This window comes from Erythrolamprus reginae, unplaced genomic scaffold (genome assembly GCF_031021105.1).
Source record: "Erythrolamprus reginae isolate rEryReg1 unplaced genomic scaffold, rEryReg1.hap1 H_6, whole genome shotgun sequence".
Lineage (NCBI taxonomy): Eukaryota > Metazoa > Chordata > Lepidosauria > Squamata > Dipsadidae > Erythrolamprus > Erythrolamprus reginae.
Genome location: NW_027248517.1, coordinates 398541 through 414429, shown reverse-complemented (window position 1 = coordinate 414429; position 15889 = coordinate 398541). Strand labels below are relative to the sequence as shown.

The 15889-nt window shown below is 37.8% G+C and overlaps 1 protein-coding gene across 1 annotated transcript in view; it reads left to right on the top strand.

Annotated features, from left to right (window-relative positions):
* LOC139155793 (dystrophin-like) overlaps positions 1 to 15889 on the top strand; it is a 583469-nt gene that overhangs the window by 211169 nt on the left and 356411 nt on the right. The window contains exon 9 of the mRNA XM_070731073.1: positions 10651 to 10829. Within this exon, the coding sequence (XP_070587174.1) occupies positions 10651 to 10829 (179 nt within the window). The remainder of the gene's footprint in view (positions 1 to 10650; positions 10830 to 15889) is intronic.

Below are 15889 nucleotides of genomic sequence, written 5' to 3'. Positions count from 1 at the left end.
ACATAACATTAGGAAGTTTTTTTGCCCAGCAAAAACTAAGCCCCCCACCCTCCCAAAAAAATTCTCATAGAGAGAACCCCTGAAATGATGAAAACTCATGAAATTTCAAGTTTCAGATATGCAGGGAAAATGTTTTACAGGGACTCAAACTTGGCTTCGGGTCACATACGACCCGAACAGAACAGCAGGGTTAAATCCCTGTTTGGGTGTAAAATATCTGCATAGTTTAGGGTCATGGTTGGGTCTATCAAATTTGGATAAATAATAGCTTCCATGGTGGATAACCATCTGGGAATTTTGGTGTAATGTTTCTTTTTGATTTCGTACCAGGTTTTTATTAGGGATTTTATGATCTGGTGTTTATTAAAGGTCGTTTGTATTTTCCTTTCATCTTTCCAGAGATGGGCATGCCAGCGTGTCTGTAGGTCATGGCCTTCCAGTACCAATATTATTTTGTTGGAAAGATTGATCCATTCTTTTATCCATACTAAACTAGCAGCATTATAATATAATTTTAAATCTGGGAGTCCAAGGCCTCCTCTACTTTTATTGTCTTGGTGATATGAGAATTTGATTCTGGGTTTTTTATTTTGCCAAATGAATCTTGAGAAATTTTTATTTATCTCCCTAAAAATTTTGTTCTATATTGATAGGGGCAGTTTGTAAAAGATAAAGAAATTTTGGGGGAATATTCATCTTTATTATCGCAATTCTGCCTAGCATTGATAATTGTAAATCCTTCCACTTTTCCAAAAATGTTTTTGTTTCATGTGCTAGTTTCTCGTAGTTGTCCTTCTTAAGGGATATAGTTTTGTTGGGTATTGTTAGTCCCAAATATTTAGTCTTTTTTGTGGTTTTGAGATTTGTAGCATCCTCCAGTTTCTTGATCAGCCCTAAAGTCATATTTTTTGTCATGAGCATTGTCTTTTGCTTATTAATTTTTAATCCTGAAAATTCACCAAATCTTTCTATTTCTTTAATTAGCTCAAGGCCTGAATTTATAGGCTCTTCCAGGAAAAAGACTATGTCATCAGCATATGCCTGCAGTTTATATTCTTCATCTTTTATTTTAATTCCTTTTATTTCTTTATTGTTTCGTATTAATTAATTAATTAATAATAATTCTTGTGTTAATATAAATAGAAGAGGAGACATTGGGCAACCCTGACGTACTCCTTTTTCTATAGGAATTATATTTGTCATATCACTATTTATTATTGCCCTAGCCGACTGGAGAGCATATATAGTCCAAATGATATTTTCAAATTTATTGCCTAGTTTTAATTCTCTAATTAATTCTGATAGGTATTGCAAACTGACATTATCAAATGCTTTCTGCGCATCCAGGAAGGCAAGGGCTACTTGCTCTCCTGGATGCGCTTCACAATACTCCAAGATGTCCAGTACCGTCCTTGTATAATTTGAAATTTGTCTAGATGGTAAGAAACCGTTTTGATCCGTGTTAATAATTTTATTTTAAATTTTTTTTGTTCTTTCTGCTAGTATCGACGTGAAGATCTTATAGTCTGCGTTCAATAGTGATATTGGTCTATAATTCTGTATTTTTTGTTTATCTAATCCTTCTTTCAATATTATTGTTATGTATTACTCTCTCCATGAATCTGGGACTTTTGCCTGTTCTAATATTTCATTGTATATTTCCAATAGGATGGGTTCAAATGTTTCCTTGTTCCTTTTATAAAATTCTCCTGGGAAGCCATCCGGGCTTGGGGATTTGTTATTTTTTTGTTTTTTCAGAGCTAATTGAATTTCTTGTATGGTTATTTTGTCATTTAACATTTGTTTATTGAGATCATCTATTTGTAGTGTATTGTTCTCTAGTATGTATTTTGTTATTTTCGGGGTTTCTATTACTTCTTCCTTATATAAATTTTTGTAGTAATCCTGTATTATTTCTTTTTTCTGTTGTTCGGTATGTTAGACTGTTCCATTTTGGTCTTCTAGTTGGTAAATCAGTTTATCACTTTTTGCTTTTTGATCTTTTGGGAGAGCCATCTGCCTGGTTTATTGGCTGTTTCAAAGTAGTTTTGTTTTGTTTGTTTTATATTTCTAATTAATTCTTGCTGATCAATAGACTTTATTTTGTATTTGGCTTCCCTCCAAAGTTTTAAAATCTCATTGTTTGTTGGGTCTTGTTGGAGGTTCTTTTCTAAGTTAGTAATTTTATTTATATAGTGGTTATATTCCTCCTTCTCTTTTTGTTTTTTGGCTGTATATGCTATTGTTAATTCTCTGGTATATGATTTTAGAGTATTCCAGAGTATCTGTGTTGAAGTAGGTTGTTTTTTATTTTCCACTAGGAATAGTTTTATTTCTTTATTAATCATCTCTATGTAATTTCCATCTTGAAGTAGATTTGTGTTTAGCGACCATCTTCTGTATTCTTTCTTTTCTCCCTGCCATATGATCTTTAATGGGTTATGGTCAGCCCATGTGTTTGGCTCTTTCTCAACCGATTTTATTTTTTTTATACATTCCTTTGTTTAACCATGCCATGTCTATTCTAGAAAAGGAGTTGTGTGGTGCTGAGAAAAAAGTGAATTGTTTTTCTTTTGGGTGTGTTAGTCTCCAGATATCTGTAAGATCTAGTTCCTCTGTCATTTATTAAATGTAATAGGTAGAGTGGCCCTTTTTATTTTACTCTTATTTACTGCCTTATGATCTATATTTGGGTCCACAATCCCATTGTAGACTCCTATTATACAGATGTTTCCAGGGTTAATTTGAAGTAGAATTTCGTGTATTTTTTTGTAAAATTGTTTCAATTTTTGGTTTGAGGCATAAATATTAACTACTAGTACTTTCTCACCTTTGATTTCAATTTCGGTCATTATATATCTTCCTTTTGAATCTGTTTTTATTTCTTTTGGCTTTAATTCTTTTTTCACAAAGGTGGCCACCCCTCTTTTTTTAAAGTTTTCATCTAATGATGTATAAAGTTTTCCCAGCTTGGAATATTCCAGATATTTTTTATGTGCCGATTTAATGTGCACTTCTTGCAAACATTATTTGTGCTTTTTGGCTCAGAAGTTTGGAAAAGACCTTTCTTCTTTTGTGACTATTGTTAAGGCCATTAATGTTTATTGAGATTAATTTATTATCTGATAACATTTAATTTTTTTAAAAAAGAGAGAAAAAATGTTTTTCTTTATAGTTCTGTTCTGTTTGTTTGTTTTGTTGCTATTGGCTGTTTATTTATTCGCTGCCGCTGCTGTTTGTGATCTAGTCTTGGTTCCTTCTTTTTTTTTCTCTTTCTCCCTTTCTCTCTCCTCTAATCTTATTTCTTCCTGTCTTCTTTCTGTTCGTCTATCTGTGTCTATTTCATCTTCTTTACTAGATTCTAAACTGTCTCCGCTTTCTGATTCTAAATCTAGACCGGCTATTTGCTCATATATTTCTTGCGCCTTTTTGAGATTGTCGACTTTAATTCTTCTACCTTCTAGATTTATCATCATTCCTTCCGGGGTTATCCACCTAAATGTAATTTCTTTTTTGTTCAAGAGTGAGACTAGAGTCTTGTATTCTCTTCTTCGCTCCCTTACCCTTCTAGGAATTTGTTTTGAGATATTTAGTTCTCTGCCTTTGTATGTCAATTTTCTTTTTCTGGAGGCTGCATATACTCTGTCTCTTTTGTTTTTTCTGGAGAATCTTAGATGGATTTCCCTCGGCAATTGGTGTCTACGTGCGTAGTTTGTATTAATTCTAAAAATTTCATCCATCTCATTAACTACTTCTTCTTGATTGAGTTGTAAGATCCCCGCCACTATGGTTGTCATAATTTCCCCTAGATTTTCATTTTCTGTTTCAATTACATTTTGAAACCTCAGAAAATATGAGGATCTCTCTAATTCCAGTTGGATCAGCGAGTTTTCCAACTCCTTATGGGAGTCTTTTCATTTTTGGTCAACATGTTCTAATTGTTTTTCATTTTGTTCAGGGTTTTTTTCTACCAGTGCCATTTTTTGTTCCTTTTTTTTGTGTTGTCATTTGAGCTGTTTCCAGCCTATTTTCTAGTCTTAGTATATACAAGTATTTTTATAATAGTATTATAAACTTATTCTATAAAGTCTATTCTATAAATTCTATTCTTATTCTATATATTTTTACAAAAAAGAGAAGGAAAAGAAAGGGAAAAAAGGAAGCAGGAGAGGGGAAAGAAGTATTACTTCTTCTTCGATATTTCCGATAAGGATTGTTTTTCAGAGTTCCAGTTTGTGAATTCTTCCTCTACAAGTTAAATGTCCAAGGATGAAACGTCACTTCCTATTCTGTCTACTATTTTTCCCCTCCATGAATTTTTTGTTCTTTTCTCCGTAAGTTTTTAGTTCTCTAATGTAGTTTGTGATGGAGAGGAGAAATGAAGAAAGAGTCCTCTTTTTTTTTTAAAGAGTGAAGTGTTTTGTGTATTTTGCATGTTTCTTGCTCTTTTGAAGGTCGGATTCCAAATCTCCGCCGCGGAGTAATCTGTGGTGACACGCTATCTCCCAGCCATCTCCTCCGTCTGCGCCTCTCCAGAGTTTTCAATAGGCTTCTCTAAATCTCAACACAACGTGCCTATCCAAAAACCCCGCTCAGTACTATAATCCTTATGTCCACTATAATCCTTATGTCCACTCTCTAAATCCAATTCTTCTTTTTTGTTTCCCATGCTATGTGCATTAGTGTAGAAGCATTTTAGTTTGTGATTTAGCTTGCCTTCTCTGGGTCTCTCCCAAGCACGAGTAGAGACTCCCTGTCAGATAGGGCCGCAACTGATGAACCAGGTGAACCTGGGCAAACGCCCCCTTTGCCACAACCAGCAGATGATGTTCCAAGTTGTGGACCCTCTCTGAGGGGGTCAAAAGCTTCCCCCCCAGGGTAATGGATGGACGCCCAAGTTGCAGACCCTCTCTGAGGGGGTCAAAAGCTCCCCCCTAGGGTAATGGATGGACGTATGGAGGTGTCCTTGGGAGGCAGAATCCACAGCCACTCCGTCTTGTCGGGGTTGAGCTTGAGCCTGTTAGCACCCATCCAGACCCTAACAGCCTCCAGACACCAGCACATCACTTCCACTGCTTCACTGAGTGGACACAGGGTGGAGATGTATACAATTAACTAATCATTGTATCTATTTTTATTATTGTAGGCTGCCCTGAGTCTTCAAGGAGAAGGGTGCCTATAAGTCAAAGGAAGGAAGGAAGGAAGGAAGGAAGGAAGAAAGGAAGGAAGGAAGGAAGGAAGGAAGGAATATTTAAGATTATTGTATGTACACTATGTATGAAACCTAGAAAGCAAATTCTTACAACATGAGATGTAGAAAGGCTAAAAATAAATAAAATTTATTAGGAGGAAAGGGAGTATAAATGTATTCCATTCCTCACCATCCAGTCAGTTTCTTGGATGAGAAGTGAAACATCTTCAAAGAAAAAACAGAAAGTCCAATTGCCTCTTAAAAAGCACCTTTTGGACTTGAATATTTATATTCATTATAATGGCATTTACGTATTTCTCCTGTATATCTAATTATGATTGGTTATTAAAAGAGAAATCAAATCTGAAATGCTTTACTTTGATAAATAGTATTTTAAGTTCAATAAAGATTATTAATTATCTGGGTATTGTTTTTGCTTTGCTTTGTTGTTGTTTTTAATGGGGAGGAGAATAAATCTGTTGAAAACAGGTTTTAAACACATACTAATGTACCTAAATCAGTAGATACAAATGTTGGCTTCTTTTAATTTGATTTTTTAAAAATAATATAAATACTGTAATTTGACAAAAAAAAATTACATTTAACTAGATTTCTGAAAGTAATATCCCCAGCAGGAACAAAATAAAATATGTAATCATCTATGTAGATAGATAATGCAGTTATCTGTATTATTGATTACTGTTAAACACTATAAGAGATTGCAACTCTTTCCCCCATTTTTGATCTGTCATTTTGAAAATAAAATCATGTCTCTTTCCTTTTTATTTTACAAAACTTTAATTATTTAGTACAGGACTGGCCCTCGGTGCCTCTGCCAGCCAAAACAGGGCATAGGGGGTCCATGGGCATTTTTGGCTATCGAAGTACTGCAGGAGTCTGTGGAGTCTGAAAATGGGCTGTGGAAGGGCTGTGTGAGACTCCTGCATGCTCCATTTTGGTCAGCAGAGTCTGCAGGAAGAAGTAGAGGCCGAAAACAGGTGCCGGGGGCCCATACATGCCCCTATGCACCCCATTTTATCTGGCAGAGGCACTGTGGGCCAGTTCTTTGATATATCCAGGCTGACCCCATGGACAGGAGGCAGAGTGCTGTAGGAGGCAGAGGCAGAGGCACCTGGTGGCTCATTTTGGCCTTTTTCACTTTCTCTTTAGCATCATCTGCCAACTAGAACTAGGTACCCTGCAAGATTTGAATGGCTGTTGTTCAGAAGAGCCAAAAACATCTGGCTCTTCACCCAGGTCATTGGTGATAGAATAAGCCCCCTTATATCACTGAATTGTCATCTTTTATCTTAATCTTTTATGTGTATTTTTGTTGTTGTTGTTGTGAGCCATCCAGGGTCATTGAGACTTGGATGGTATATCAATTTTGTAAATTATTGCTAATATTAAGTCCTCTTCTACAGCTGTGACAGAGGAAGTAACAAAGATTGGTAGACTGTTAGACAGTTTTTAGAGACATCAGTTCATTTATGCTTTGCTTCTGAAGGACTTCGGAAGGGACAGTTACCCAATTCATATCTGTTTAGGACATATGATTTTTTAATTTATTTATTTTGTCAAACAATTATAGGGTGATAATTTGTACAAATTAAACATTAGATAAGTAATGATAAAAAAGTAACAAAAGAAGACAATAGGACAGGGATGGTAGGCACAGTGGTGCGCTTATGCACGCCGCTTACAGACCTCTTAGAAAGGGGGAGAGGTCAATTGTAGATAGTCTAAGGTTAAAGGTTTTGGGGTTAGGAGAAGAAACCACAGAATCAGGTAGTGCATTCCAGGCGTTGATTACTCTGTTGCTGAAGTCATATTTTTTGCAGTCAAGTTTGGAGCAGTTGACATTTAGTTTAAATCGATTTCGTGCTCATGTGTTGTTGTGGTTGAAGGTGAAGTAGTCGTTAACAGGTAAGACATTTTGGTATATGATTTTATGAACTATAATTAAGTTGGAACGGAGACGACGGAATTGTAAGTTGTCTAAACCAAGAATTTCAAGTCTGGCGGAGTAAGGTATTTTGTTGTGAGAAGAGGAATGAAGGACTCTTCTTGTGAAATATTTCTGGACTATCTCAATTGTGTTGATATCAGATATGCAATGTGGGTTCCATACAGGTGAGCTGTATTCTAGGATTGGTCTGACAAATGTTTTGTAAGCTCTTGTTAGCAGTTCAAAATTACCAGAGAAGAAGCTGCGAAGGATTAGGTTAACAACTCTTAAAGCCTTTTTGGCAATGTTGTTGCAGTGGGCTCTAGGTCATTGGATATGAGTACTCCAAGATCTTTGACAGATTGAGGGTTATCAATAAGTTCAATTCCTCCAAGTTTATAATTAGTATTTTGATTCTTTTTACCAACGTGTAAGGCAGAGCATTTAGTGGTGGAGATTTGAAGTTGCCAGGTTTTAGACCATTCTGCTACATGGTCAAGATCTTTTTGGAGGGTAGCAGCATTGTCGGTAGTATTAAATAGTTTGACATGATCTGCAAAGAGAATGCAATTGCTAGTGATGCAATCGCAAAGATCGTTTATGTATAGTATGAATAGTGTGGGTCCTAAAACTACCTTGAGGGACACCATTGTTAACATGAGCAGGAAGAGAAATGGCACTTCCTATTTTGACCACTTGTTGTCTGTTAGATATGAATGCTGTTAACCAATTGTGTAGTAGTCCAGAGATGCTGTAGGATTTGAGTTTCAGAAGAAGTTTGTCATGGGCAACTGAGTCAAAGGCTTTGCAAAAGTTGATATAGATCGCATCAATTGGATTACCTTGGTCAAGTTGAGTGGTCCAAATGTTTTTACATTGTAGGAGTTGTAGAATACAGGATAATTTTTTTCTGAAACCAAATTCTTCATTGGAAAGTAGGTTATTAGCTTCAAGGTGGAGTGTAATGAATTGGTTTAGGATTGATTCCATAACTTTGCAGGTGACACAACAGAAGGAGATAGGTCTGCAATTTTCAACGTTGCTTGGATCTCCTTTTTTGAAGATAGGGATGACTGTGACAAGTGACCATAGTGTGCATAGGGAGCTAGTACTGAAAGATTTATTAAAAATTATGCTCAGAGGTTCAGCCAAGGTGGAGGAGAGCTTTTTTAAGAAGTATGCACATAGTCCATCTGGTCCAATAGATAAAGATGGTTTTAGGTTGTGTAATGCCTTTCTAACATTATCTTCTGTAAAATCAATTTGTGTAAGATCATTGAGATTATTTGTGGTGCAATTAGGAAATGTTGGGCATGAGCCATTGTTGTTAACAAAGACTGAGCTGAAGAAGGTGTTAAAGAGTTTGGCTTTGACTGATTCATCATTATGGTCTATGTTGTTTGGTCCTTTAAGGGGTGGGATGGGTCTAGAGTTTTTGAGTTTATTGCTAACAAAGTTGTAGAAGGCATGAGTAGACTTTGTCCGTAGAAGGTTTTCTTCTTGGATGATGTGATAATTGGTACATTCAGTCTTTATTTGGTGACACAGATGTTTATAGCGGCTTTTAAAGTTTGAAACATGGCCTGCTTTATTTTATTTTTACGCTTTCTTATTTTTATGGGTAATTTGTTTTTCTTAGTTTTGGTGAATATTAGTGGTACATATAATTTGATGACTCTTTGGATTTCAAGTAAAAACATATTGTAGTGGTCTTCAGTAGTGATGCAATCAGAGAAAATTGTGTGCCAGTCGAGAGGTGAGAGGTAGGTTCGATGAGATCGTAATTGGCTGTTTTGAAGTTATAGTTGGTTGTCCTTTCGTTAAAATGGTTTTTGTGAGGGTGTATGTTTAGGTAAAAGTCAATCATGCATTGGTCACTGTTAGAAAAGGGTTCTTTTATTTGTAGTCCGTAAATTGAGTGTAGACTTTTGCAGAAGATGAGGACAAGACAATTGTTAAGTCTAGTGTTGTTAGTAACTAGTTGATCTAGTCCTAGGCTAGTAACGGCATAGTAAAGGGTTGAATGTATGGGTTCAGTGGAACATTCATTTAGGATCCAGTTTATGTTCTGGTTTCTGGTCGAAGTATAGTTATTAAAAATAACTCTTACTGAATGCAGTATTTCATAAACAAATAAACTCCATTTTTATTCTCTTCACTTCCATATTCAATATGCAATACAGACTGACACATTCCTTTTCTCCTGTTATCTCTCTTAATTGCATTCCACATACATTCCTTCCAGCCTCCTCCATCTCCCAAGATTTATGTACTTACAGTATGATTCAAAAACAGCAGGAATGACTGCAAAATAACACAGAATAAACTTGCTCGCTCTGGAGCTAGACTGAAACATGTTTCATTTTAAAATTACAACATTGAAACTCCACCCTTCTTCCCCACTGACCCCCTATTGTACCAAATACATCACTCCAGTATTTAACCTATTCCTCCCCTTAATATCTTTTTCCTAACACCTGTTCCTTGCGTTTTTGGACCCTTCTGAATTGAGGATTGACCCATCGAACATCTGATTCTTCCTCGCTAGATTCTGGACTCATAGCCACATCCTGTGGCTGGCCTCCCACCTGTTCTAATACCTGTAACCCAGGGCCTACCGCTAATTCATAAACACTATCTGTATCAGAGTCCTCAAGCTCTTCATCATCCTCCAACTGACCAGGAGTATGTACAATAGTTTATATGTGGAAGGTTTAAGTCTCCAAGAAATATAAGAGGATGAGGGTGGGAGCTTGCCCATGTTAGTAGTGAGGCTAGTTTGTTCGTGTGTGTGATATCATAATCTGGAGCTCTATAACATAGAAAGAAGCTAAGTGTGGTATCTAAAGTCAGGTCAAAACCATTCATCTTTAGGAGAAAGGAAACAGGATGTAGACCATATTTAGGCAAGGAATTTTGTGTACCTCTGTAATAGATTGAGCAATTCTGTGTTATAATATATAACCTGCTCTTCAGTTATTTATATACAATGTGCAATATTTCAAATAAACTATCTTGTTTGGCTACCCATAAGATTATTATTATGAATAAGGTCTTTTTGTATTTAAATGCTGAAAGAATAAGAATTTTGAATAAGAAAATATGTAGGAATTATGATGGAATAGAGTTTTTTCTTCTTTTCTTTACTGTTGCTCTTTTATTTATCTAGTAAATTTACAAGCCACCCATTTCATATTTATGACTGGGCATCTCACAATTGAAACAGAATAATAACAGTAAAAAAACAACCAGAGTTAAAAGCAACAAAAAGGGCATTAAAATAAAAGTCAAGAAAACTCAAAAATGCTTAAATGAGCGTTGTATTTATTTTTTTGGTTTCATTTTGGATGTAGCATCCATTAATTAAATTTTTAACTGGCCCTTGGCATGATCCTCCTATTATGTTTTTAGTTTACTAACAGCTTAAATGAAAAATAAATTATTGGGGAGCCTCTTTCTATGTAGTCTTATAAACACTGTAAAATTTTGTATGTTTAATGTGCATGTACAGATGTTGCAACAACTTATCCTGACAAAAAATCTATCTTGATGTATGTGACATCACTTTTCCAAGTTCTGCCCCAGAAGGTTACTCTAGAGGCCATCCGTGAAGTTGAAACATTGCCACAGGAAGTAAAACACATTAGAGAACAACGAATCCAATTACATCCACAACAGTTTTCTCAACAGGTGAGTCGTACGTTTTCCCCTTTGCCCCTGTTATTTGAACAGTAAATTTCTGCAGTTATTTGTGTACTTGTGTTTGTTTGTTTGTTTGTTTATTTATTTATTTATTTTTTAATTGGATTTCTATGCCACCCCTCTCCAAGAACTCTTTACTTAAAAGGTAAAGAAACTCAAATTGTGAAAGCATGAAATTACTGAACTTCTCTGTAGCTGTTATCAAAATCTGTTATTTTACAATTTACAAGGATTATTAATGAAAATTAATTTGGCTAGAAATGTTAAAGTATTGGAACTGCTGGTGAAATTCTTATTATTTTTGTCCAAGTCTTTATTACTTTTTCTTGCAAGCTGAAATATTCTAGATCTAGACCTACCCATAAATCTTTTTTTTTTAATTATAGTTTTTCTTTTTCAAGCTGGAAAAGGTTGCCTTTCTTGATTTCAGATCTTATTTGCATGGATTATATTTAACTGCTATGCATGTTTAAAGTGCTGATGTACAAATTAGATTTTTGTTATTTTTGTGTTTCATATAATTATATGAGGTACTGTATATTAAGTTTAGGATTTGAGTTTTAGAAGTAGTTTGCCGCGGACCGCTGAATCAAAGGCTTTGCAGAAGTCAATATAAATTGCATCTATACATTTTCCTTGATCTAGATGAGTTGTCCATATGTTTTTGCAGTGGAGGAGCTGCAGGTTGCAGGATAATTTTTCTCTGAATCCAAATTGTTTGTTAGAGAACAGATTATTATTTTTATTGATTGATTGATTGATTGATTGTTAGAGTTGAAAGGGACCATGCAGGTCCTCAAGTCCAACCCCCTGCCTTAGCAGGAAATCCTACAGGACCCCAGCCAAATGGCAGTCCAATCTCCTCTTGAAAGTGTCCAAAGTTGGGGAGTTCACAACCTCTGCAGGCAGGCTGTTCGACTGGTTGATTGCTCTGACCGTCAGGAAGTTCTTCCTTATTTCCAGGTTGAATCTCTCCTTGGTCAGCTTCCAGCCATTGTTCCTCATCCAGCCCTCTGGTGCTCTGGAGAATAGAGTGACCCCCTCCTCTCTGTGGCAACCCCTCATGTACCTGTATACTGTTATCATGTCCCCTCTGGCCCTCCTTTTCTCAAGGCTATCCACACCCAGTTTCTACAGTCTCTTCGTAAGTCTTGGTTTCAAGTCCCCTAATCATTTGGCTGCTCTTTTCTGCACCTTCTCCAGAGTTTCAATGTCTCTTTTTTGTGTGTGGTCTGACCAGGGCGTAGTAAAGTGGTATTAATACTTCCTTGGTCTTGACGTGTATTCCCCTGTTGATGCAGCTTAGGATTGTGTTGGCTTTTTTGGCCGCTGCTGCACATTACTGGCTCATGTTCCGTTGATTATCCACTAAGACTCCGAGATCCCTTTCACAGTCACTACTGCTGAGTGGGGTTTCTCCTAGGTGTATGCGTGTCTAGGGGTTTTTTTTGCCTAGGTGAAGGACTTTGCTCTTGTCGACGTTGAACATCATTTTGTTAGTACGGGCCCACAGTATTCATCTGTTTAGGTCTTTCTGTATTTTGAGCCTGTTCTCTAGGGTGTTGGCAACCCCTGCCAGCTTGGTGTTGTCTGCGAATTCACCTTCTATTCCCTCGTCAAGGTCATTGATGAAAATGTTGAAGAGCACAGGGCCCGGGACAGAACCCTGTGGTACCCTACTGCCTACCTTCTTCCATGTGGATTTGGAGCTGTTGAGGACAACTTGCTGGGTGCAGTTGGTCAGCCAACTGTTTATCCATCTGCATGTGTTGTAATAAACCCCGCTTTTTTCTAATTTGTGGATTAGGAGATTGTGATCAACTTTATCAAAAGCTTTGCTGAAGTCCAAGTATACGAGGTCTACTACGTTACGTTGGTCTACTGATTTGGTTATGGTGTTGAAAAATGATATGAGATTGGTTTGGCATGATTTGTTTCTGACAAACTCGTGTTGGCTGTTGGATATTAACTTGTTTGTTTCTAGGTAGTGGCAAAGTTGTTTTTTTTATTATTTTCTCCAGTATTTTTCCAGGTATGGAGGACAGACTGATAGGTCTGTAGTTGCCTGGGTCAATCTTTTTACCTTTTTTGTGGATGGGGACGACGTCAGCTCATTTCCAGTCTTCTGGTAGGTCTCCAGTGGTCCAGGATTTTTGGTAGATGAGGAGAAGTGGTTCCGCTATGATGTCTGCCAGTTCTTTTAATACTCTGGAGTGAAGTCCATCTGGTCCTGGTGATTTGAGCTCCCACAAGTAGTCCCTTATTGTGTTTTTATCTATGTTGAGTTCGGTTCTGGGGCTGTTTGTTGCAGTTGAGTTGCAGGTTGTTTGGTTGCAGGTTCCTTTTTGTGTGAAGACTGATGCAAAGTAGGTGTTGAGCAGCTGTGCTTTATCTCTGTTGTCCGTTACTTCATTACTTTCTTCATTTTTTTAGTGTAGTGACTGTTTCCTTGATTATGTTCTTGTTGTTTATGTGCTAGAAGAAACTTATTTTGTTGTCATTGACTTTCGTTGCAAGATATTGTTTGAGTTGGGCCTTTCCTGATCTTATTTTTTGTTTGCAGGTTTTGACTGTTTGCTGATATTCCACCTTGGTTATGTGTCCTTTCCATTTTTTGTATTTGGCTTTTTTTCCTTTTAGGTTGTCTGCGAGGTCTTTGTTTAGCAATGCTGGTTTCGTTTTAGTTTTTCTGTTTTTCTTTTTCATGGGAATTGTATTGTTTTGAGCATCTATGATAGTGTTTTTTAGGGCCTCCCAGGCATCCTCTGTGGAAGTTCCTTCCAGGGTTTTTTTTCCCAGGTTCGCTCTGAGCTTGTTAAAGTCAGCTTTTCTGAAGTCTGGGACTATAGTGGTGTAAGGTACAGCAGTTAATGATTGCATAATGTTGAATTTTAGGATGACATGGTCACTCTCACCCAGCATCCCTTCTGTTTCGATTCCTTCTATCATTTCTCCCCTGTTTGTTAGTATTAGGTCTAGTATTGCAGTCCCTCTGGTTCCTGTTTCCACTTTTTGGGTTAGAAAGTTGTCAGCGAGGCTGGTGAGAAATCTTTTCACTTGGTGCTGAGTTTCTTTTCCAGTTAATGTCGGGGTAGTTTCTAGGTGGAAAGTAATTGATTGGTTTATACAGTAATATCTCATCTTATGAACTTAATTGGTTCCAGGACGAGGTTCATAAGGTGAAAAGTTCGTAAGATGAAACAATGTATCCCATAGGAATCAATGGAAAAGCGAATAATGTGTGCAAGCCAATAGGAAAATCCAAAATTTTAGAAGCGAGGCAAACAGAGGGTGGGGAGGGGCAGCGAAAGGGGGCGATTTGAGGAAGAAATGACCGGGGGGGATTCCTGGAAACGTGAGGAATGAAGGTGGCTGAAAGAATAAATGGCAGGGGATCCTGGAACGTAAAGAATATGGGTGGCTGAAAGAATAAATGGCAGGGGATCCTGGAACGTGAGGAATAAGGGTGACTGAAAGAATAAAAGGCAAGGGATCCTTATTATGCGTGGAGGAGGGGGGAGAGGTTTTCGGTGACAGCAAAGGAGAATCAGCTTCAGACAAGGCTCCCTTGACAAGATGCCCCCTTCCTTCTCCTCCTCTGGAGCCCGTGGGGACAGCCACATGCTCCCCTTTTTCTCCTCGGACAAAGAAGTGGCGCCCAATTGAAGTAATGATCTGGAGTCCTAATCCGGCCGCTGCTTCTCCTCCCTCTAATCCTGAGCAGCCCCGTCCAGGAGAAACCGCTCTGAGTCCTCTTCGCCCCTCCTGCCCATCGGAAAGAGAAAGAGAAAGAGAAGGAGAAAGAGAGGAAGGGAAAGAGAGAGGGGGGAGTGTGGGTGTGGGTGTGTGTGTGAGAGAGAGAGAGGCTGACTGCCTCTCCTTTGCAATGACACTGTTGGCTGTGCTGGGCTCGCCCCCCTGGATGCGCCCGTCGGCTTTGCCTGAGGACGAGAGAGCAGCTGAGGGACTGGCGAACACGGGTTTCTTTCTTTATTTCTCCACCCTTCAACCTTCTCCTCAGAGGCTCCCTCCCATATGTGCCTCACACAGCTTTGCAGCCTCCTGTTTCCCTGGAGGGGTTTGTGTGTGTGTGGGGGGGCTTCCCTGTCTTTCCCGGAGCTGTTCCCCCCGCTCCGAATGAGCGTGTTTTTGTGGTGTGCTGGGCCGGCAATGGGCTGGCCCTCATGAAACCCGGGTGGGGGCTTTCTTTCTCTCTCTCTCTCTCTCTCTCTCTCTCTCTCTCTCTCTCTCTCTCTCTCTATCTATCTATCTATCTATCTATCCATATATCCATTATATCTATCTATCTATCTATCTATCCATCCATTATCTATCTATCTATCTATCCATCCATCCATCCATCCATCCATTATCTCTCTCTCTCTCTCTCTCTATCTATCAATCCATCCATCTATCCATTATCTATCTATCTATCTATCTATCTATCCATCAATCCATCCATCCATCTATCCATTATCTATCTATCTATCTATCTTTCTATCTATCTATCTATCTATCTATCTATCCATCCATCCACCTATCCATTATCTATCTATCTATCTATCTATCTATCTATCTATCTATCCATCCATTATCTATCTATCTATCTCTCTATCTCTCCATCCATCCATCTATCCATTATCTCTCTCTCTCTATCTATCCATCTATCCATTATCTATCTATCCATCCATTATCTCTCTATCTCTCTATCTCTCTATCTCTCTATCTATCTATCTCTCCATCCATCCATCCATTATCTATCAATGTATCTTCCTATCTATCCATCCATCCATCCATCCTTCCATCTATCCATTATCTATCTATCTATCTATCTATCTATCTATCTATCTATCTTTCTCTTTCTATCTATCCATCCATCCATCCATCCATCTATCCATTTATCCATCCATCCATCCATCCATCTATCTAGAGGCTTGCCTAACAAGAAAACTGAAACAGTTGCCAGTCCTGGATACGTTAAGAAAATTGGGGGGGGGGGACTTTCACCTGGGATAGGGACGAAGCAGCTAGGCAGCTTCGGGTATCAT